This window comes from Nasonia vitripennis (genome assembly GCF_009193385.2).
Source record: "Nasonia vitripennis strain AsymCx chromosome 3 unlocalized genomic scaffold, Nvit_psr_1.1 chr3_random0008, whole genome shotgun sequence".
Classification (NCBI taxonomy): Eukaryota; Metazoa; Arthropoda; class Insecta; order Hymenoptera; family Pteromalidae; genus Nasonia; species Nasonia vitripennis.
The window spans coordinates 438096-464001 of NW_022279628.1; the positions used below are offsets into that span (position 1 = coordinate 438096).

Here is a 25906-nt window from a genome sequence, read left to right on the forward strand (position 1 = left end):
AACCTTAACTCAGAGAGCTCGAAATGGAGCTTTTGTTCGTCAACGCCGTCATCATGAATACGACGAAAACGATCCTCGTGTTATTACCATTCTAGCGATTATTCATCTTGATCCTCACATTAGTACTCGACAAATAGAAAGAGAAATAGGTATACCTCAATCAACAGCATCCCGAATATTGAGAGCGAGAAGATATCATCCTTATCACATAACATTAACACAACAGTTAACTCCAAATGATATAATTTAGCAAGTACGTTTTTGTCGATGGGCAATACGAATGATTCAACAAGATCAAGACTTTTTCAGGCACGTTCTTTCTTCAGATGAATCAACATTCAGAAACACTGGAGAATTGAATAGACATAATTGCCATTATTGGTCAGATGAAAATCCTCATTGGTTCAGGCCCATAGACAATCAACACCGCTGGAGTGTTATGGTCTGTTGTGGAATCATCAATGGCTATTTGATTGGTCCTTATTTCTTTGAAGAGAACGTGAATGGGGTAAACTTTTTGAGATTACTTCGAGACATTTTACCTGAATTACTATAAAATGTAGACCTAGCCACAATGCTAAGAATGTGGATCCAATTAGATGGATCACCACCACATTATGCACGCATTGTTCGTGATTATTTAAACACCCGCTACAATGGCAGGTGGATTGGGCGAGGTGGCCCAGTTGCCTGGCCCCCTCGTTCACCTGATTTAACCCCTCCCGATTTTTACTTATGGGATATCTTAAGAATGTTGTTTATGCTCAACGGCCAACAACGCGAGATAATATGATCGAACGCATTCGTACAGCTTGTGCAGCAATCCCTCGAGATGTTCTACTTAGAACCATAAGACAATTCAGAGCTCGACTTGATCTTTGCATCCAACAAAACGGCGGTAATTTCGAACAATTAATCAATGGTTAACTCCAGTTAACATTCCATAAAAATACCAAAATAATAACAAAAAGGGAAAAAACAAAAAAAACAAATAAAAAAAAATACAAAAAAAATAAAACAAAAAATGGGATGCTAAATCCTTTTGACAACCTCCTAGATGGTGCATCCTGGGTTCGGCTGATGTCAAAGGTAATTTCCGCACAAAAGATGATTTGTTTCCAAAATCACATGTTCGAACGTAAAATTTCCCGCTCTTTCCATTTCTGGTGCCAAAAGTAGGGGTTTCTATTTGAAAAAATCGACTTGACCTTCAAATGACCTTGAAGATCATGCTCAATGACATTGTCAAGGTCATCATCAGATAGCCAGGGAAAAATCCTAAAACTTTTACCCGAAACTTTTTTCGCTGGCATGCTTTGCCAACGAGATAATTGAGATTAAAGATTAAAATGACTCACCCTGTATATGGGGCATTCTCTGTCAAATCAGCCACCCCACTGTAACACTTCAATTTTTAAGATAAATTAACGTTATTGGGCTTAAAATTTTCGTTGAAGCTTCTAGTTTTTAGTACTGTATGGCATATGTGAATCTTTCAAAATGGTGGACCAGTAATGGCTGCCAAAAGGAAGAAACTACTCAATCAAAGCCGTTATTTGTATTCTGATTCGTATAAAAATAATAAATTGCTTCTTACAATTCACTTTTGTAATGTAATTTAGGTCGCTGATTATAAATCTATTCGTAGTTTTCACATTTTCAATATGGCGGATCCAATATGGCGGCTGAAAAATGTAAAAATCATTTTATATAGGTTGAATTCAAGACAGTTTGAGTCGGGTATGAATATAAGGGTTTTCGGGGTCACTGATTACGAATTTATTATTTATTTTTTGAAATTCCAAGATGGCGGATCCAAAATTCACTAATACACTATTTTAAAACAAAAAAAAAAATATTTATTTGTAACAAGAACTAAACTAATCTATCTAAAAGTATGCGAATCTTACCCAAATCCTTAATAATAAGCATGAATGTAAAGTACAAATTTGAAAATGTTTAAATTTGTTTACTCAAATTATTTAGATAAATTAATTTTGCAATTTTAAATTGAAAATTGTAATCTACAATACTAAAAATGTAGGCATACAAATTTCAAGTAAATCGACTAAATTAAATGTGGCTCAAAAAATTAAGCGCTATTACTTTGCATTTTTATATTTAATGTTGCCCCAACTCATTGTTAGATTAATCTGAAATATGGTATTAAATTGCTTCAAATCAACTATGGCAGTGTAAGCAGGCAGTGAAAAGTTAAAATTTTGAAAATAGAAAGTTTAAGCGTTTGAATTACTATTTTTACTTGCTTTACGTTGATACTGATTTGCTTTAAAAGAAATTTTCCAATTAAAACTGTTTAATATCGATATAACATTGTATGCGGTCTATGCAAATGTTAAATCACAGATTTTAAAAGCTAAATTTTATATAAAATGTAATTGATTTATAAAAATAAGTATGTAAAAAAGGTTGAATTAACTAAGTATATTCTTATAGTTGTTCGTTAATAATTTTGCAGTAGTTCAGAAAAAGTAAATTACAAGGTTTTGACAGAGGTTAACCTTTGTTTTTAATACGATTTCTTCTTTCAATAAAACTACATTCTTATCACAATGCCAAAAAGACTCCATTCGGTCAGATGCGCCAATCCATTTAAAAAACTCGACGAGCAAGGTCATATTGGTAAATCTTTTAGACTAATACCGAAATCTATGCTAGAAGAGTATCCTAATTTATCTGAACATAGTAAGGTTTGCTCTAAATCTGTAAAACAATTTAAAGATAAGACTGATGGTAATAATAGTATGTCCTTGGACGAATCAAATGATCCTACGATTCATATGGAGACTGGACGATTCTGCAACGTCTTTAAATGACAGTGCAGATTTTGATCCTGAAAAAGATAATCGAGAAAAATTACAGAGAGAAATGGAATTGGAAGAGATGCTTGATGCACTTAAAGACAAATTTTCTAATCTAAGCAACACAGATCCTTTAAGGCTTCAAATTCTGCCAATAGCTCCATCAACATGGTCTGCTAGAAAATTAGCAAAAGAATTCGGTGCAACGCGGTATTTGGCTGCCAAAGCTAAAAAAAATTAAATCACAACAAGGTATCTTACCTAATACAACCATGAAAGCAGGAAAAAATCTACCAAAAAATACTATAGATGAAGCATTTGATTTCTATACAAGTGATATGAATGGAAGACTTACATCTAGTACAAAAGAGTTTGTTTCAGTCAATATCGAGGGTGAGCGTGTAAATAAGTAGAAACGTTTACTACTTTTAAATTTATCTGATTTGTACAGATTGTTTAAACAATCACATCCTGATTGTGACATAGGTTTTAGTACCTTTGCTAAGCTCAGACCAAAATTTTGTATACTTCCTGGAGCTTCTGGGACCCATTTGGTGTGTGTATGCACAATACACCAAAATGTAAAGCTGATGTTAGATGCCATTGATTTTAAAAATCTAACTAAAGATACAAATTTACCGCTATCAGATTATTGAGATTGCTTAAAAAATATGTCTTGTGAAAATCCGAGTCCAAAATGCTATATTGATCAATATGACAAATGTCCTGGCACAACAAATATTTTAGAACATATACGTACACTATTAGATGACAAATGCATTTCCCATGTTGAGTACGCTACATGGTCGGGAACTGATAGGTCAACACTTTTAAAGAGTGTCGTTAAATTAGATGAATTTCTAACAGAACTTGATAATAAATTGAAAATTCTCAAACCCCATTCATTCTTATCTAAACGACAATCACTTTTTGTTAAAGAAAAAAAGAGAATCTTAAGGAAATTGAAGTTTTAGTTATGTTTGATTTCGCAGAAAATTACTGTTATGTTTGTCAAGATGCTTCTCAAGCATTTCATTTCAATAATGATCAGTGCACAGTTTTCCCTGTCATTTATTATTATAAAGAAGATGGTGAATTAAAACATAAGAGTAATGTTTTCTTATCAAACAGCAAAAAACATGATACTGCTGCCGTATATAGTATTCAACAACAGTTAATACCTGAAATAAAAAAAAAATGTGAACAAAGTGAAAAAAGTTATTTACGTAAGCGATGGAGCCAAGCAACACTTTAAAAATAAATTTCAGATAGCAAATTTGATTTATCACAAGCAAGATTTTGATGTGATAGCTGAATGGCACTATTTTACAACTACTCATGGTAAAAGTGCGTATGATGGTATTGGTGCGAATTTCAAAAGAGAAGCTTACAAGGCAAGTCTATCTGCAAAGCCAAATGATCCTCTTCTAACATCTGAATTACTTTTTAATTGGTCTAGAAAGCTCTTTCAAAACATTAATGTCTTTTACTTTGATGAGAAGTATCAGGCAAAAATGCAAAGAAAATTAAACAGAAGATTTGAAGCGGCCAAAGCCGTACCTGAAATTTCAAAACAACATGGATTTATCGTTAATGACCAAAGAAACGTTTGCATAAAAAGATATTCAAAGGAAGAGGGAGGAATTCAATGGTCAATGTATGCAGATAATTAAAATAAGTAAATATTAATACCGAACGTGAAAAAACGGCCCTTTTAAGGGCCAAGTGATGTGCAAGACCGATCGCGCAACCTCCTCGTGGTGCACATTGGATAACGCTAATGCCGAAGGCACAAAACGAGTTTTGACATAAATGATACATGAAGTAACAACAAATCTTATTCCTGCTATTCAAGAAATAATATACAGGTAAAAAATTGTGTATTCCTATAAGAACAGTAGTTTCCTTTGGTAGCTTAGATCTGATACCTTGGAATTTCAAAAAACAAATAGCAAATTCGTAATCAGCAACCTCAAAAACACTTATACTCATACCCAACTGTAAATTTCGAAAAAAATAGATTTTTGCGCCATTTTGGATCCGCCATCTTGGAATTTCATAAAATAAATAATAAATTCGTAATCAGTGACCCCGAAAACCCTTATATTCATACCCGACTCAAACTGTCGATATAAAATGATTTTTACATTTTTCAGCCGCCATATTTGATCCGCCATCTTGAACATTTGAAAACTACGAATAGATTTATAATCAGCGACCTAAATTACATTAAAAAAGTGAATTGTAAGAAGTAATTTGTTATTTTTATACGAATCAGAATACAAATAACGGCTTTGATTGAGTAGTTTCTTCCTTTTGGCAGCCATTACTGGTCCGCCATTTTGAAAGATTCACATATGCCATACAGTACTAAAAACTAGAAGCTTCAACGAAAATTTTAAGCCCAATAACGTTAATTTATCTTAAAAATTGAAGTGTTAGGGTGGGGTGGATGATTTGACAGAGAATGCCCCATATATATATATATATATATATATATATATATATATATGTGTGTGTGTGTGTGTGTGTGTGTGTGTGTGGCATCAATACGCACACCGTAGTGGACGACTCGAAAAACTCCATTCTCGATCTATTTCATACGCGACAAAAATGGTCTTCCTTATACACTTGTTATAAAAAGCACGGTGAACAACGAGGGGCGAATGTGCTTTTTCAGACTCGGATGATGTTAGACATCATCCTTGCTTGGAAAAGTCCATATTTGTTTACATAATGTACATGTTACATACAATGTACTATTTTTCTTCGTAATTAACAACGTTTCATGAAACAATTTTAGAATCGTTAAAATTCAATGATTATACTTAGTTAAAGTATATTTTAAACAAAGTTAAATAATTTAAATTGTTTTCTTTAGTCGTAGTGATGAATTAACACCAGAAGAAAGAGATGCTCGAACTATTTTTTGCATGCAATTAAGTCAACGCATTCGTGCCCGTGACTTAGAAGAATTCTTTTCCAGTGTAGGAAAAGTCCAAGACGTGCGTTTAATTACTTGTAACAAAACCAGGCGATTTAAGGGTATAGCTTACGTTGAATTTAAGGATCCGGAAAGTGTCACTCTGGTAAGTACAACCTCAAAATTCACTATAAATTTATTAAAACTGTGAAACAAAGAAGGTTTAAGAAGTAATAACTACAATCAGTTTACTGATACTTAAAAAATGTTTCACATTATAACTTACTTATAAATTATCTTGCAAGCGTAAATTATTTAACATTAATTAAAATATCTTCTTTGCTTTATGTTACTTTAGTTTCCGCTTAGATTTATGTATTATTTCGTTTGCAACATTTTGTAATTTTTAGTCAATATCAATACATCTTTTTTTAAGGTTCTAGGGCAAAGTAAAATATGAAATTTTTTCAAATTAGAAACACTTTGCTTTTAAGGCACTTGCCTGCATACATAGTTTTAAAGAAACTTTTAAATCCAAGGAAAAGCCGTTGGATTTGCAACGATTTTTCTTTTTCATTATCGTAATGCTATATTGAATAGAAACCCTAGCTCCTACGTTCCTCTGCATCGGTCCGCAGAGCGTTTCGTATCTGCTATTTAGTGGCCTTCGTCTAGCAACAGTTTTACTCAAGTGTTTCGCCTTATCCTTCCCTTCTATTCTCTTCGTCATTTCTAACCTTCTTAAGAATAGTCCTTACGTAGTTGTTTACAGCGCATCAACCATCCTTCGACTTAAGCACAGCTGTCAACATTGACTCAGGTGTCACTCTAGTCCGAAGGTAACACTCAAGTTCTTCTCGTTCCATTTTGTATGGCGAACAGTCACAGAAGACATGCTCCGCATCTTTATTTGCTTCCAAATGTACTGGGCAATTTGGATTGTCCTCTATCTTAAAGCGATGTAAGTAGGTTCGAAAGCACCCATGTCAAGTACCTACTCAGGTACTTAAGGGGGCACACCACCTTTCAAATTAAAATCAAAATTTTTCATTAAAAAAGTTACATGATAGTTATGTTAAAATTAATCTAAAATTGATAAAAAAATCTATAATATGCTTATAAAACTTTTTCTATGAAATTTAAACCAAATCCCCTCATTCATACCATGACTAATGTACTTTTGAACAATATCCTAGAGTTTGAGCTCATTTGGGCCATTCGTTCCTTTGGAATCTTACGGTAAGTGAATTATGGACTCCCTACTATACGTAGGTATAGAGGTATATAGAAGGTCTAAAACCATCAAAATAAAGGTAATTATGTCTAAGAATAGTAAAAAATTTGAAAAAATTTAACATTGCATAGGCAAATATTAAATACAATAAGGACTTCGAAGGTTATATCAAAAACACCGCAATCATAATAATTAGTCTGATACTGTACTTGTTCAAAAGATATGCGTAAATTATCTTTATTTGAAAACAGTCTATCAATAAAAATTTTATAATCATCATCAAGACATTATTTTTAATACTATCAAAAATTCGTATTACATTGTCTTTGTACTAGAAACAAATTCAGTGTTTGTTTGTACTTGAACAAATAAAAGTATTTTTATTCAACTGTAGATTGCATATCAAAAATCAAGTAAAATTTTAAAATGTTGTTGAATTCACGTATATGGTTATTATTTAATTGACTTTTAGAATTAGAATAATTTCCAATTTCTTTTCAAATAAGTACATCTATAGTATAATAAATGTATCATAAATTTTCGTACAACAGCAAATTATCTATTTTTTATTTTTATTTTCAGCAGGTATTTCTGCACTAATAAATTGGTTTAAGTGATTTACACCATCAATTTTTTTTACCTCTTTTTCGAATGAATGTCATATCAAACAGTGGCAAATTGACGTAGAGAACTATAAAATTTTAATACATAGCAAAATCACGTCAACGTTCTTGCCAGTGATAAATAACTATATGCATAGATAACTTTTTTGATAATATAAAATTTTCACGTTGCTTATTAGATAATAATTTTTTTTTTTTTAATGGCATTTGGAACTCGAAAGTTCATCGCCTCATCTACGCAAGTCTTCCACGCTGCACTGTCTTGTGTCAATCCCACCCAAGATGCACCCTTCCGATCGACTCCCATCCGTCCTATTTCTACTAGATCCGCTTTTACGTTGTCCTCCCATCTGCGTCTAGGTCTACCTAGAGGTCGCGCTACCATCGGCCTGCCCTTCATGACACGCGCTGCCGTACGGTCGTTTCCCATTCTCGCTACGTGCCCTGCCCATCCTAATCTGCGTGATTTTATTATTCTGTTAATATCTGGTGATGCGTACAGATTGTGTAACTCATCATTGTGTAGTCTCCTCAATTCCCCGGTTTCCTCGTCTTTCTTCGGCCCGTATATTTTTCGCAAGACTTTATTTTCAAATACCCTAAAACGGTTGTCCGCCTGCTTAGTGAGAGCCGACGTTTCGCACCCGAACAGAACCACCGGCAGTATTATTGTCCTGTATATTCTTATTTTAACGTTTTTAGACAACAGCCTCGACTTAAGTAAATTACTCACGGCGTAGAAGCAAGCATTACCCGAAGGGAGTCTCTGGTTTATTTCGACAGTAATCTCGTTTCTATCATTTATGGTCGTACCCAGATACCTGAATTCGCTAACCTTCTCAATAGTAAAATTCCCAACTCTGAGATCTCCCTCCCCTCTGCAGATGCCTAGTTTATACACAAACATGTACTTTGTTTTTGATTCACTCATTTCTAACCCTGTATACTCTGCCGCTTTTATGAGGATTTCCGCGTTTCTTGCTACCGTTTCCCTACAATCCCCCAGTATATCCAAATCATCTGCGTAGCCTAGTATCTGCGTTGTTCCATTAAGCGTTGCGCCCAGCTGGCTAACCTGCATTTTTCTAACGACATACTCTAACGTTAAGTTGAACAGCACCGTAGAGAGCCGATCCCCTTGTTTTAAACCATCGCGTATCGTGAAAGTTTCTGATACATTATCGCCTACTCGGACCTTTCCCGTGCTTCCGTTCAGACATATTTGAATGAATCTCACTAGTTTTTTTGGTACACCGAGAAGTACTAGAATTTGATACATTTTGCTTCGCTTAATAGCATCGTACGCTTTTTTAAAATCTATAAATAGTTGGTGTATGGTTTCGCAAAATTACCAGTTTTTCTATAACAACTGTCTTATGGTAAACATTTGATCGCTCGTCGATCTGTTGCGCCGAAATCCGCACTGATAATCTCCTACTATATCTTCCGCGAATAGAGTGAGTCCAGCTTGTATTACGTTTGTCAGAACTTTGTAGCACGTTGCTAAAAGTGAGATACCCCTATAGTTGTTGCAGTCTGTCTTATCCCCCTTTTTAAAAATCGGTATAATGATGGATTCCTTCCAATTTTCGGGTATTGTTTCATTTTTCCAGATGGCACATACTTGTTTATAGATTTTAAAAGTAAGCTCGACGCCCCCGTATTTGAGTAACTCAGCTGGTATAGAGTCATTTCCCGCTGCTTTTTTGTTTTTTAGTTTTTTAATCGCGGCCTCTACTTCTTGGTAGCTCGGTTCCTCCACGTGGAGTTCGGCAGTGTGAATTTCGTCCCCTAATTCTTCGCTATTTTCGTGCACGTTTAATAATTTATCGAAATAGTTTTTCCACAGCGACAATAATTTTTTGTCATTTGCTACGAGGTCCCTGTTTTCGCCCTTCATCAATTTCGCTCTACTCCTAAAACCCTTTCTGATGGCGTTAATCCTTCTGTACATTTCGCGGGGGTTATTTTCCTTACTGTTTGTTTCTATTCTCCTAATAAGATTCTTTTGATACTCCCGCTTCTTATTTCTGTAGATCGCACCCGCCTGTTTCCTTACTTTAGAATACTCTCCTACGGTCCTATCGCTTCTATTGTGTAAGCTATATAATTTAGCCTTTTTGCGCCTTTCAAACCAGAGTTCGCATCCTTCGTCAAACCATGGTTTGCTCTTTGAGTTTTTCTTTTTACCCAGTACTTTGTTTGCGGCCTCTTTTACTGTTTTTTCGATCTCCCCCCATAAGCTATTCGGTTCGTCATTTCTCTCCGGCGATGTGTTTGCTTGTTCAAGTGCCAGAAACCTGTTATTAATTTCTATCTGGTACCTAATTCGCTCTGTTCTATCTCGTAGCTTTTCAATATCGAAGCTTTTTACCTTGTTTGTTCGCTTACTATTTTGATTCGCTACTAATCTAGCTCTTAATTCGGCTACTACTAGGAAGTAGTCCGAGTCGGTATCTGCCCCTCTATAAGCCCTTACGTCGAGAACGTTAGTATGACGTCTTTTTTCAATGAGAAAATGATCAATTTGGTTCTGTGTGGCCCCGTCCGGCGATGTCAATGTTGCTTTGTGTATGTCCTTGTGCTTAAAACACGTAGTTTTGATTATACGATCTTTTACTGCCGCGAAATTTATGACCCTAATACCGTTATCATTGCTGGCTTCGTGCAGGCTTTCCTTCCCTATAGTAGGCCTAAACATTTCCTTCCTACCTATTTTAGCATTGAAATCGCCTAATACTATTCTTATGTCGTAAGACGCGAGCTAATCAATTACCTGCTCTAAAGTTTCGTAATAGAGATCCTTAGCTTCTTCTTTGTCCTCCGTAGGACAGTTTACATTAATAAATACATATCTATACCATTCACCTTCAATGATGATGTCCGAGAGCCTATCATTGACGGATTTGAAACTTTTAACCTAATGTATGATGCTTTTGCTTACGAGAAATCCGGTGCCTAGGGATCGCTCCCGGCCCCATACAGGTACGTGAAGTTACCCGATGCTAGTACTCCGCCATCTTGCCACCGCGATTCCTGTATTGCTACCAAATCTAGATTGTACCTATCAGCTTCCTTTATTTTAGTTCTTTAAACGCGCCTGCTCTGTATAGACTGCGAACATTCCAAGTTCCGACCCTTAAGTCCCTTTTGGTTTGGTTTTGATTTTTTTGAGCCATGATAGTATGTTAAACCCGCGCGCTTTGGATCCTGTTCCTATCGCAGGTGAGTCCACCGTTCTAGAGGTGATAACCCCCATACCTCTCTAGAACTAACAAGGAAAGGTACCCAACCCGAACTCACCGATTTTGATGATTTTCACATATGTTGTAGAACATAAAAAAATAAGAGACACGTATTTTTTTTTATCGGCTAATTTTCACTTTTAAGGGGTAAAAACCTTCCCTAAAGTTAACCCCCAAAAAGCGTTTTTTTTAAATATCTCGGCTTAAAATTAATATTTTTCAATGAAACAAATTGGAGGTTATTTCTTACAAAAAGAGCAAGTATTTCATGGTGATTTGAAGAGTAAGGGTAGCATCCCCTATTTTTTAGGGGTTGAAAACATATATTTTTTGGCATAATTTTATAATAAAAATGTTTAAACCAACTAAAAAAATTGGAAAAAATGTTTAAACATCCTTAATAACAAAATTTAGTTGACGTCTTTCGGTGTTTTCATAAATATTACCCCTAAGGGGGTAAACCACCCCTAACACAAAATAACTGTAAATATGTAATTCAATACATAATATTTCGTAGAAAGTTTGTATGTAGAGGTTTTCGAGGTCGCTGATTACAAATCTATCAGATTTTGAAAATTCAAAATGGCGGAACCAATAGGACGGAAATATCGAAAAAAAATTTTATATAATAAAAAAGTTTTAAACGACTAAAAAAATTGGAAAAAATTTGTAAACATCTATAATAAACAAATTAAGTTTTTCGATTTTTTCATAGATACTACCCTTTAGGGGGTAAACCACCCCTAACACAAAATAACTATAAGTATACTTCAATCCATAATATTTTGTAGAAGGTTTGTATATAAGGGTTTTCGAGATCGCTCGTTGCAAATCTGATATCAGATTTTGAAAATTCAAAATGGCGGAACCAATGTGGTGGACGAAAATGTCGAAAAAAAATTTTAACTTTCATAAAAACTTGTTATAAATGTGTTATCTTTGTAGCCTGTACATGTGAACTAAAGAGCCTTAAACCCTAAACCCCTAAAGAACAACTAGGCTAAATGGTTGTGCTTTTTAACCAAACCACATCAAATTCCTAAATTTGTAAACAAGAAAATTCTGTGTGTGAAGCAGTTTTATAATTTCCGTAGAAATTGTTATCAGAATGTTATTGAAATTCCTTTATTGTAAATTCAACTTATAATGTATTTTTGTTTATAATATTAGAGTATAATAATAATCTACAATCTTTTATCTTTTGCTATAGTGCATTTTTTGTATTGAGCATAAAATATATTATTTTACGATGTTTTTACAATAATGGTAGTCCTCACAAAAGTGTTTAAAGCACAATACTTTTTTGCACCAATCTCATCGTACAATTGCAATGTTTGTGCACCCTTCTATTTCACAATGTGTTGCACAAGACTTTCCAAAACTGAAATCTATAGGATTATCAAATTTATCTGGTTTTTCATTGACGTAACCGCTTTTATACCAGGAATATTTAAACAAATCTATATATCTCGGTGAAGACAGTTGGTTGTGAACCAATGATTGAAGATTAATTATATTATTTCTCACATGTAAATTCATATCATGATCCATTAACATTACATTATCAGAAAATGTTCGGACAAAGTTTTTCCAAATTCGGAATCCATAGACATCAAGTGGTTGTATTTTTCCTGTGGTTCCAGTTGGAATTTTTTTATGTTAATAATTTTATTTTGTGGCATTGTTTCTTCTATAACTTTGTCACAATGACCACTCCAAGAATCAAGTAATAGTATTGAGTGATGGCCTACATAGGGATAAAATATTTTTTCCAACCAGATTTTGAAGTGATCTACAATTAAACGACTTACTAATTAACTGATCAACGATATTACAATGTAAAAATTGTTATTAGTTCCCTTACTTGTTGTTAATTTTCCAGATTTGGATGCTTCCACGTGCACGTTTTCTGGTCTAAATATGTTTTGTTCTACAATAGGGCCAAACTTGCCACTTGGTTCCTTTAAAACAAGAAATAGCGGTGACAACAGTTGTCCAGTAGCTGATATTAGTGGCTGTATAGTATAACTATGCGTTGTTGCTGAAATTGACTGTACCAGACATTGCACTTGCTTTTCTCCTTCTACTGCTAATGTTCTTCAAAATGCATTTCTAGCTGAAATCCGCTCTGATCTGTATTATACAAATTTTCGAGTCCAATCCTTGGTATTCACGATTTAACGTCATCGATAAATGCTTCAGCTTTAGCCGTAAGTTCTGCACTACTTTCTAGTGTTTTTCTTGTTATGAACTTATTTATTTTCCTAGAAACTATTCGGTGTGCTTGCTTAAATTTGAGTAACCAATGTTTAGAAGCTTTGAATATAATATCATCAAAACCAATTTCTTTTTTAGCTTGTAAGGCCCATCGAATTATATCTTCATCATGGATAATTGAACCACTGTCGAGAGCTGCTTGAAAATTATCCAGGGTATACTGACAAATTTGTGCTACTTTTTCTCTATACGTGCCACCTTTATTAATTGAATGAGCCCAACGACGTAGCTGACTAATAGATGATACTTTTTTGAATCTGTTTTGCACTGTTTTGAGACTTAAATTTTGCTTCGTTTTGCTACTTCTCCAAAATTCTACAGCTCTTTTTTTGTATTCAAAATCTAGTTCTTCATTATCTTCTGTACATTGATTTGTTGGTGCTATATCCGGATCAGGAAAATGATGTTGCACTTCATCTTCAATTATTTCCGCATTATGGTCTTTATACTCTTCTTGAAAATCCAAAGAGTCATCAGTAATCATTTCTACATCGTTGAAATCATGTGTTGCATCTATTAAAATTTCTTTTATTTTTTCGGCCAACTCTGTTTCGTGATAATTCGTGACACTATCTGGTATGTTTAACGCTTGAAAGTATGCTAATAATAAGTTTAGAACGTTTAACGGATTAATTTTCATTTTTCAATCTAAAATGAAAACAAGCGGTAAAATTTATACAAGCTGTGTTTTTGCATGTAAGGCACGACTGCTCCATTTCTACCAGAATAAAACGAGTGAATGTAAATTGAATCAAATCATTAATTTATGCATTGGAGAAGAATTCTCGTTCCACTTTGTGATGTTCGGAAAACTCTATTTTTGGTTTTATTCAACTTTTATTCACTTTGAAATTGAATAATGTAATCTATATAAAATCACTAAAGAAAATTTTCTACAACTGTATGATACCACTGACAAACAAAAAGACGTACTATTCGTACTTTCCGGCATCGAACTAGAATACCCACAAAACTCACTCACTGCCTAAAAAATAACACAGGCAGCTGAGGTAAACACTCGATGAAAACAATCTAAAAAAAGAACATACTGATTCGCACATATTGTCAACAACTTTTATGAGTGAAAGACATTTATCTGTGGAATTATCATTGAATGTACGATAACATTCATTAAACTAATGAATGCATATAAAATTCCCTTTCAATAACAACGTGTTCTTTAATTGCAAATGAAGTTCGAGTATTAATATTCTTTTATGTATTTTTACCAATAACAAAAATTATCATAGTAATATAATAATAATAATAATAAGAAGAAGAATAAGCATAATTGCAATAGCAATAATAACAGTAATACTGATAATAGCAATGATAATGAAAAATAATAATAATAATTAGAATAATATTTATTATTAAATTTAGATTTTTTGATAAATTCATTAAATCGTAGCAAATAGTATTATTATGGAATTCCAGACTGTAAATATTTTACTATAGATACAATAATCATTACTTCGAGAATTCATCTAAAAAACTTTCGGCTTACGAAATAATTGTAACAATGAAAAATTCCCAAGTTTGACAACATTAAATTTTATTACAAAACGCAAAAGAGTTTGATAAACTAATTTTATTAACCTATGTTTTTTCATTTGCAAAAAAGTGTGGACTTTTTGAATTTATAAAATTATATAATTATGCAATTTATGAAATACTTTATAATTTATGAAATTACTTTTGAAATTATGCTAATTTATAAAAGCAGAAAAATAAATAATCTTTGATTGAAACATAAAACGAGACGTTATTTGTTACATACAAAATGATAGAATAAAATATCGGTAATATGTCTATACTCGTGTCTACGGTAAAGCATAGGCCTTCGGCTTGTCTGGAGGTTAGGGGTTTGGAGTCGTTTGGTTAAAAAGCACAACCATTTAGCCTATTTGTTCTTTAGGGGTTTAGGGTTTAAGGCTCTTTAGTTCACATGTACAGGCTACAAAGATCACACATTTGTAAACAAGTTTTTTTGAAAGTTAAAATTTTTTTTCGAGATTTTCGTCCACCACATTGGTTTCGCCATTTTGTATTTTTAAAATCTGATATCAGATTTGTAAAGAGCGATCTCGAAAACCCCTATATACAAACCTTCTACAAAATATTATGGATTGAAGTATACTTATAGTTATTTTGTGTTAGGGGTGGTTTACACCCCTAAGGGGAAGTATCTATGAAAAAACCGAAAAACTTAATTTGTTTATTATAGATGTTTACAAATTTTTTCCAAATTTTTTAGTCGTTTAAAACTTTTTTATTATATAAAATTTTTTTTCGATATTTCCGTCCGCCATATTGGATCCGCCATTTTGAATTTTCAAAATCTGATAACATATTTGTAATCAGCGACCTCGAAAACCTCTATATACAAACTTTCTACGAAATATTATGTATTGAATTACATATTTACAGTTATTTTGTGTTAGGGGTGGTTTACCCCCTTAGGGATAATATTTATGAAAACACCGAAAGACGTCAACTAAATTTTGTTATTAAGGATGTTTAAACATTTTTTCCAATTTTTTTTAGTCGGTTTAAACATTTTTATTATAAAATTATGCCAAAAAATATATGTTTTCAACCCCTAAAAAATAGGGGATGCTACCCTTACTCTTCAAATCACCATGAAATACTTGCTCTTTTTGTAAGAAATAACCTCCAATTTGTTTCATTGAAAATTATTAATTTTAAGCCGAGATATTTAAAAAAAACGCTTTTTGGGGGTTAACTTTAGGGGAGGTTTTTACCCCTTAAAAGTGAAAATTAGCCGATAAAAAAAAATACGTGTCTCTTATTTTTTTATGTTCTACAACATATATGAAAATCATCAAAATCGGTGAGTTCGGGTTGGGTACCTTTCCTTGTAAGTATGAGAGCTTTCCGACTTTGACGAGGACAGTATCAACTTGTCGTCAGACACACTACGGTTTCATTCTCACATCTAACGCCCCCCTGCAAGGCAGCGCGCCTTCGCTGGCATCGTTACCGCGTAAGACCAGATGACGAATCATTCTACACATCCCCTTTCGGGGCAGTTGTCATCGCTCCCGCATTCTCCTCGGCAGCAGGATTTTTGTCCATTTTTGTAATGTGTGATGAAAAAGATAGATTAAGAGATAAGAGATAATGTGAAGTATTTTTTGTTATGGTGCTTGCGTAGTGTTTCTAGATGAATGCGTTCGACAGTGTCGGCTAATCACACCCACGCCTATTTCCTATCGGCTGTCCGCGACTGCTTATTCAATTTATTCGCAGCTAACCTCTTTCTCAGGGGCTGTTCCTCTATCCGCAACCTGAGGACGCGCTGTGTAGTGGTGATAGGCACCCACTCGTCCGATCTGGTTGACAACGCCCAAGACCCGCTTAGGGTAGCGGCATTGTAACAGATTAGATAATAATACATCATATTATTCTATTTGATTACTAAAATTTTAGCATCTTTATTTTCATGATAATCAGTGATTAAATAATCAATTTAACTTGGCGGCAAAAATTTAGAAAAATTAAAATTCGAAAAAATTAAAGCATGAAAGGCAAAGATTAAAAAATTTTGTTAACTGTCATAGTTGTTCAATATTTTTAGTTTCAAAATTTTACCTTTCATTATAAATCAATGCGTTATTTTCGTGTTCCAAATCTCTATTATTTAAAACTTTTACTTCCCTGTTAGGAATTAACATAATGAAAAAAACTTGAATTTTATCACTATTGCAATATATATTTTAACCGAGCGACGTTAGGAGTGAGGTGAATCGCGCTAGTCTCAATATAAAAGAAAAACATCCAAAAAGGTGCACTAGTCGCCGAGAAAAGCGCGTGAAAAAATGCGACGCTGTGTGCAGCGCGCCTGTACGTCTGTATACGCGCGCTTCACCTTATTCCCCCACTTCTCACACGCACTCGGCCGCTGTTGCCGATTTTCTGCATGTTTCGACCATTTTGATGCATTTATACGGAAATTCTGAAGATGCATCTTTTAGTATTTTATTTATACTTTTGAATGCCGGTATTAGAATTAAAATCTGGCAATTTTTAACGCAAGAAGGCTGCCGACAAAAAAATGCATAAAGAAATTGAAATTGCAACTTTTCTATTTACGAAATACATATTGATCGAGTATTTTTTGTTTTGGAGATCATGATAATGGATTTTAAGAGCTTCAAAATTAAATAGTTGCTCTAGGTGTAATCTTGTATACTAATATTATTTTTATTGATAATCTTAAGAATTTTCCTCTGTAAACTTTGCAATAAATCACGGTTATTTCTATATGCACGACCCTAGGCTCCTATCCCATAGCTGATTATGCTATAAAAGAATGCATTATAGATCATTTTTCTTGTTTCTGATGACATAGTATGTAATAGTTTGCTTTTTAGTGCATCTGGACATATAATTTTTCAAAGTAAAAATTAAAAATATGCGTTAAGGGTGCCGCAATATAATTACAAATTATTTTTAAGGACTCAGCATTTATTTTAACCAACCACTTCCCCATTTTGCTTCCTCCTAGAGGAAACTTTGTGATAGTAAAATTTTCAGTTTCGTCAAAACTTCTAGAAAATACTTTTTGGTGTTTTAGAGGTTCAAATCAAGTGTTTTTAGAAAATGTCCGTATGGATGTGTGTGTGTGTGTTTGTGTGTATGTGTGTGTGTGTGTGTACTATAATATTTCAGGAAATACTCCGTCAATATCAATAAAATTTAACATGCATACATGTCTATATTTTTGGATTCTGTATTCAGAAAAAAACAGTTATTTTTTATTTTCTTAACTATTTTTTTTGTAGCTATTTAAAAAAAAATAAAATTACCTACTTTTCCTCGTTTGGTCGACCGCTTTGTTCGGCAGATAAAATGAAAAAGGTGATTTTTAAACAAAAATGTATATCTCTGAAATTAAACATCATAACCTCACAAAAAAAATCATGTCGATGGGTCACGTGCCAAACCATATCCCATTAAAATTTCAAGTGATTTGACTACTTATTTTTTCAGTACTAGGAATGAAGGCGAGCTTTGCGCGCTCTTGATTCTATCTGTCTAATAACACTGGTAGAAAATCTAACAAGAGTGTTGGGCGGCACACTAACGTCTGCTAATATTTTATAAGCATGTAACATGTTACTAAATCCCTCAAAACTATTTTTTAATAAATATATTAATAATGCTCAATGTCGTCATCATTGGTTTGAATAGTGAATTTGAAAAAAAGTTCAGTATAAGAGTCAGTGGATTTGTCTATCATTACAATGCCATTTATTTGCATTATAAAAAAGCTGTACAACTGAAATTTTACACAGATACTTACTATGCTACCTAGAAAATATGTAACTTACATGATTATGATTTAACTGTTTTCATTCATATTTTCACATCGAGGCCCATATGAATTTTTTAATTTAGCATATCAAATTTCGCTTGTAGACAATTACACAGAAACTATCATCTCTAGCACATTATATTTCTGGTTTCCAGTGTATTTTTACATGAAGAAAGTGATAAGTATTTTAGCTTTTTTGTCAAGGCATTAATTAGAATTTTGACTTTTAACAGTTGTGAAAGATTTTGAGACCGATACCTGTTTTTCCATTTTTGCATTTTTTCTCATTCAAAAACTAACAGGTCTAGAGAGCTCATATTTTGCATATAGATGTCTTTTGTGATTGTGAAAAGATATTTTAAGTTGACTCGACCTTAACTGAAAAACTTCTGATTTCGACTCCGACACTGCGACACTGATGTGAATGCAAACTCATGCTATACGACTAAATAATTATCATGGGTGTTGTAGTCGAACACAAAAGTATTTCAGTTAACGTTGATTCAACTTTAAATATCTTTCGACAATCACAAAAGACATATGCAAAATATGAGCTTTCTAGACCAATTAAAAAATTCGCATGAGCCTGGATGTGAAAATATGAACGAAAACAGTTAAATCAGGATCATCTAGGTTACATATTTCTAGGTAACATAGGAAGTGGCAGTGTCATATTTTAGTTGTCTAGTAGCCTTTTTACAATTCAAAGAGCATTGTATAATGATAGACTTAAACTTACTTACTCGGATACTGAACTTTTCTTCAAATTCACCCCTCAAACCTCACCGAGGGTTACTTTGGGCACAGAGACACAGTATATCTTCAAACTCTTTATTCTTTTAATTGAACTTCTCACTGACATTAAAAAAAAAACTAAATAATATACACACACTTTATTACTACTTCAAATAGAGTTAGGGTGCCACTTTTCAATACACATGTTGTAATACTACACACTATTGGTAATGATTAATTTTTACTAAAATTTCTTGCTAGTTATATTACATATATTTTATCTATTATCAAGGTTTCCACATTTCATTGTAAACACCTCAAACACTTCTACCAGGGTTATGAATTTAAAGCGCGGTTCTGATCTCGTTGCCTAGGCAACCAACCAGCAACCCACTGACATTAAAAAAAAAAACGAAATAATATACACACACTTTATTACTACTTCAAATAGGGTTAGGGTGCCACTTTTCAATACACATGTTGTAATACTACACACTCTTGGTAATGATTAATTTTTACTAAAATTTCTTACTAGTTATATTACATATATTTTATCTGTTATCAAGGTTTACACATTTCATGTTAAACAACTCAAATATTTCTACCAGGGTTATGAGTTATGACTGTTTTGAGGGTTATGAATTTAAAGCGCGGTTCTGATCTCGTTGCCTAGGAAACCAACCAGCAACCAATCAGAATCACGTATTAAATGCTTCACAACAAAAGCCATCATTTTTTAAAGAGAGGAATAAATCAAAAACTGAACTGAAAATGAGTTTTTTTTTGTGCCTCGATTACGGACGTAAAAAGGCCTTATCGCGCTTGAGATTTTGGGGAAAAGTAGATATTTTATTTGTTTTGGCTAAGTTCATTGCACAGCTTTCAAACCCCTATGGTTCGTAAGATATCAAGGTTTCATTTGTTACGTCGTACGACGTATGCTTACTATTAGTAATATTTCTTTATGATTTAAACAATTCGATATGGCCTAAATTAAATAAAAACTGCTGAATCTCAATTTTCCAATACGTCAGTGTCGCTTATGAGTTGAGTTCGCAAAATGCAAAATAATCACTTTTGTAATACGATTTCGATTTACCTTGCGAAACAAATGACATAATTTTAGAAATATGCGAAGTTTTAAATAAGCCTTGTACGATTTTCATCGACAGTTTTTCGTCGTCAGTCACGAGCTCCGTATCGCTTCGGTCCAACAATCGGTTACAATTATTTTAAAACTTAAAGCCGCCTAGCTGCAATTATATATTTCTTACAAAGTCTAAATATACAGATTTTATAAACTACAAGTCTTAGCTCTTTTAAATTAAGTGAGAATATTATTTCACATTGAAACGAGATTTATTATTTACTTTCACTTCTAAAAATTATTTGAATAAACGATCGGTTTACCGTAAAAGAGATCTTGTGAGTTATATTCATTTACAAGAAAATCCAAACTACCCAGTATGAGTCTACAGCTGCAATCTACTCAACTAGTACCAGGTTCAACGTAAAGGTAAGTTTCACATTTATTTTACTAACAGTGAGAGTGTTAGGCGCGAATTAACAGTTTCTTACAGCCTCGCCACTACACATATCATTACGTTCCTATCTATTCAATTTAGGATAGTCGGGACGTAACACATTTTTTTTTGAAAATTTTTTGATTCTTCATATCTTTAAAACAATGTAGTCAAATGCTTCAAAACATTTTTTGTCGATTCGCCATAAAAAAGCTATCTGCTGCTTAAATTTTAAACGATTTCGTCGAGCGGTTTTCTAGTAAAAAGCTAAAATGTAAAAATAGATTTCTCGAAAATTGCGTGAGCGACCTATCTAATGAATAGACCGTTGTTTTCATGGTTAGGTTGGTTGGGATGTAAACATGCGTGAATTTCTGTGAAAAAAAAATTGATGGCAGTGTTCGTATTCTATAATAAAAAAACAGAGGGGTCTGCAAACTTTTGGATAATGAACCATCCAAAACTTAGATATTAAATTATGTATCAAAAACCGACTCATACATTAGCAGGCAGATATACTGTATATTAAAACAATATTTTATTTATTGGACCTATAAATTTAGTTGGAGGAAGCTACGTGCCAATTAATTGGCAGTGGTTTTTATTTTCAACATATTAATTATGTTTTTCACTTTATTTGTATTTGTAGGTTTAGAAAAATAGAATTGGTATTAATATTAGGTAGTCTATCATTGATCTTCATAAAACTTATGGTTTCATTAGATCTTTTTTTGCCAATTATTTTGTTTATGATTTCCCAAAGTTTTTTTGGGTTATTAGCATTTTTTTCGACTAGTTTTTTATCATATCTATACTTTGCGCCTTCAATAACTTTCTCTAAGATTTTGGAATAGGTTTTGTATTCAGATCTAAGTTGTTCGTATTGATATCCAATTTCTATAAGTTATACAAGATTTTTTGGTTTCGCACGATTTGATTATTGCATTAGTGATCCATTTTTTCCTCCCCACCTGTTTAAACCTTCTTTGATTCATTTTGAATAACTCTATACATTGTATAATTTTATACAAAAATTTGCGGCCAAGATAGGTTGGCATAATTTCATTCCAGTTTCTTTTTTTAGCACTATTTATTGATTTATATATATATATATTTTTTTTTTCTTATATTCACAAATGCAATCTGCCCATTCATACCAATATGTATAAATAGCCGGGAAAGTGGCTTCGATTCCTCAGTTTGCTTGTTACTCTTAAGTCTATATTGTTACCCAGTTTATAAGACTTAAAAAAATTCAAATGAGATAAGAATTATACTAATAGATATAAATATGTAAGTTATTGAGAAAAGATATGAATGGCTTCACGGCACATGGGGACATTAAGCACTATAATATAATAATAGATTTTTTAGAACAACATTCAGGGGTTTTATTTTATTTTTACATTGGATTCAAAGAAAACAATGAGATAGAGGTTTCTGCTTGAGGTTTGATATTGGATATTGGAGTTATCGGTGGAGTTAATACTATTGTTGGTTTTAGAGGATTTGTAACGAATATTTCTTGTAATTGTAATTCTTCTTTTTCTTGTCTTCTATATTATTAATTGTTTCCTGCTGCTTATTATTTTCTCTCATCACTACTATTAAGCGTGTAACGGAACTAAATAGTGCTCCCAGTAGGTAAACTGTCAATCCGTATACCTCCTACGTCATCAACATCACGAGTGCGGATTCCTCCCGATAAGTGTATTTAAAATTTTGCTTGTCATATCATAGTTTTATAACTGCAACAACATTGATTTGTATCATATGTGACACAGCAAATCATTTCAGTTATTTAGCACAAAAAAACTGACATTAAAATTATTAGTGGAATTATTAGTATACCCAGATTACAGCGACAGAAACTTAACCTCAAAGATTGATGAGGAAGGTTTAAACGATGCAACAAGATTCTTGATTGCACTTCTAAAACAGCTTGTAAGTAAATTGTTGGAAAAAAACTTATTACTTGGAAAAAATGCTAAATAAGCAAAATGAAAGTGCCGCGACTAGTTTTTCGTATGCAGAAGTAACTATATATATATATATATATATATATATATATATATATATATATATATATATATATAGTAACGGGGTGAGACTTTTGACGTGAGAGGAGAAAATCACAAAAGGAGACGCCGGGACCGAGAATCGATCCGGCGCTCCCGAGATCTCTAGGCGCGCGTGCTACCGCTTGAGCCAACGCCGCCCTATTTCGTCACTCTATATCCTGCCTCGATTACCGGCGTGGCGAGGGACGTTGTTCCTCGTTACAATATGTATATATGTATATATACACATATATGACAGAAGTAAAAACTATAATTTAAAACTTAATGGTGGCGTAGACAGAATAAAGGCTAAGACGCTAAAGGTAATTTGCAACTATATTGCGGAACCATCAACACATATTCAATCTATGTATCGGAAAAGCAATCTGGCCTGATTCGCTCCAACAAGCCGAAGTAATACCGATTTACAAATCTGTTGAAAAGCACAGCATAACTAATTATTGACCCCATTTCAAATATCGCAAAGATTTTCGAGAGAATCATTTACAATGGAATATATAATTTTGTTGAAAAACACAATGTTATGTCCAAGCAACAATTTAGTTTTATGAAGAAGATCGGCACAAAAAATGCACTTAATAATTTAATGAACATTCTGTACAATAATGTAGATCGGCGAATACCAACAATTGTAACCTTTTCAGATCTAGCAAAAGCTTTTGATACGGTTGACCACCATATATTACTGGATAAATTTTATTGTATCGGGATTAAAGGCCAGGAGTTGTATCTTCTCGCAAGCTATCTTAACAATAGATACTAAAGAGTAAAAGTAGATGGAAAAGAGAGCTAATTCTTATTAGTAAACACAGGTGTCCCACAAGGTACTATCTTGGGACCATTGCTATTCATCCTGTACATTGATGATATCTTGGAGGTGATCCCACGTGAGGCAATCATGGCATACGCTGACGATACGGCAATAGTAGCATCGAGTGATAATTGGGAAGATGCCCAAAATAACATGAACTATTACCTAGGAGTTATATCTAAGTGGTAAGCACTAAAAAAATTATCATCGAATGTTGATAAAACAGTATGTAGGAGTTTCGGCAGTTACGTTGATAGTGTATCAGCGCAAATAAATATTAAAATATGAAGCAGAACAATTAACAGGGTTGTAAGCGTTAAATATTTAGGAATTGTCATAAATTACAATTTAAAATGGAACAAGCACATTCAATTTATATTTAAAAAAATAAAATATTTGGTATATATATATTTTATAAAATGGCAAGAACAATGACAGTTGAAACTCTGCGTATGATTTATTATCCTTTTTTTCATATCATAATAAATTAAGTGAGCACACCACCTGTGAAATTAAAATCAAAATTTTTCATTAAAAATTTATAAATACTTAAATAAATAAACCAAATTTTTGTTACTATCCTTAGACATAATTACCTTTATTTTGGTGGTTTTAGACCTTCTATATACCTCTATAATACCTACGTACAGTACGGAGTCCATAATTCACTGACCGTAAGATTCCAAAGGAACGAATGGCCCAAATGAGCTCAAACTCCAGGATATTGTTTAAAAGTACATTAGTTATGGTATGGATGAGGGAATTTGGTTTAAATTTCACAGAAAAAGTTTTATAAGCATATTACTGATTTTGTAATCAATTTTTGATTAATTTTAACATAATTATCATGTAACTTTTTTCTAAAATAAAAGTAATTATGTCTAAGAATAGTAACAAAAATTTGGTTTATTTATATAAGTATTTATAAATTATTAATAAAAAATTTTGATTTCAATTTCAAAGGTGGTGTGCCCCCTTAATGGCATCATAGCTTGGGCAGGAACATATCAAAACAACTTAAATATTCTTCAGAACTTTAAAAAAATACTAAAAATAGTAAATAAAAATAATCTTGTAGTTCAGGACAAATATCTGAATATAGAAAAACTTTTTTGCTTGAAGATGTTGAGACTACACAATGATGACCTTAAATCTCTAAATAATACCCAAAAACAAGAAAAGACTAAGTGATTAAAATAGTCTTAAGAAAGCCATAGCGATATTTAATGCTCCTTCAAATTAATTAAAAACTGTAAATATAGAAAAACATGCGCAAATTAATAAGATTAAAATTTGGATAAAACTCAACTGTTAGTAGTGATATTTTAAAGTGATCACACAAACATACAGCTGTAAATTGTACTGTGATTACTTGTTAATGATATATTTTATGATACAAATTGTTTTTTTAGTTTGCAAGAAATTAGTATGTAAGTACTTAAATTTTGTATGTATATATATTTCTATTTTTTTCATCTGTATACACCCCAGTCCTGCGATCAGGTAGCGGGTTTTTTGGGTGTTAGTTATTCTAATACACGTAAAATTACTGGTTTCAATAAATAAATAAATAAATAAATCAGTCGATATTGATCACTCAACTATATTCTGTCAGGACGCTCTGGGCTGTCGACAGAGCTACTAGGATTAAGTCGCGATTCAGTTTGCATAAATAGTAAAGTCTATAAATTTTAAGTGTTCCTTATTGAATTTAATCCTACACATGACTGTGCCAGCTACAGCAGCAGAGTTCCAGTTTACATCAAGTCTTATCAAGTAAGTACAACTATTCAAATAAATAAATAAATAATAGATCAAGTCGTGCCTTAACAGGTTGATGCCCCCCCCCCCCACCCCCCTCTTAACGACTACCGCGCGCAGTTAGTTCCATACCCGATTCCCTCTCTCCCGCAGTTCCTTGCGCGCAAGTACCCCCACTTCTACTAGCGTGTCGGTGCTACGCGCCGAACACCTACAAGTATGGGGCGCGCTCGGGCGCGAGCATTAGTTGTCTTCCGACTTCGGCCTGGTGCAGACCTCCCTACCCTCTCAAACAGAGCTCTTGGCAAGGTCCGCGCTCCCGGACTATAGGGCCGGTTCCGACTCCTCGTCAGTTCGTCTCGCGCAGTCGAGCAAGACGGTCGACTAGCAGAGCCCTCCGCTCTCGGGCGCTCCGACACTACTCGCACTACGTCGAGGTTTCTCTTTCTTCTCGGACGAGCGACCAGTCGAAGCTCGCTTCCCGGACCAAGTCCACTCCTTCCCGATGCCTTGACGCTCAAGCGGCCAAA

The 25906-nt window shown here is 33.3% G+C and overlaps 1 protein-coding gene across 14 annotated transcripts in view; it reads left to right on the top strand.

The window, feature by feature from the left end:
- Rbm39 (RNA binding motif protein 39) overlaps positions 1–25906 on the top strand; it is a 243187-nt gene that overhangs the window by 131709 nt on the left and 85572 nt on the right. For all 14 annotated transcript variants that reach the window (XM_031926988.2, XM_032601834.1, NM_001142492.1 and 11 more), the window contains 1 exon segment: positions 5704–5911. In XM_031926988.2, coding sequence (XP_031782848.1) covers positions 5704–5911 — 208 coding nt within the window.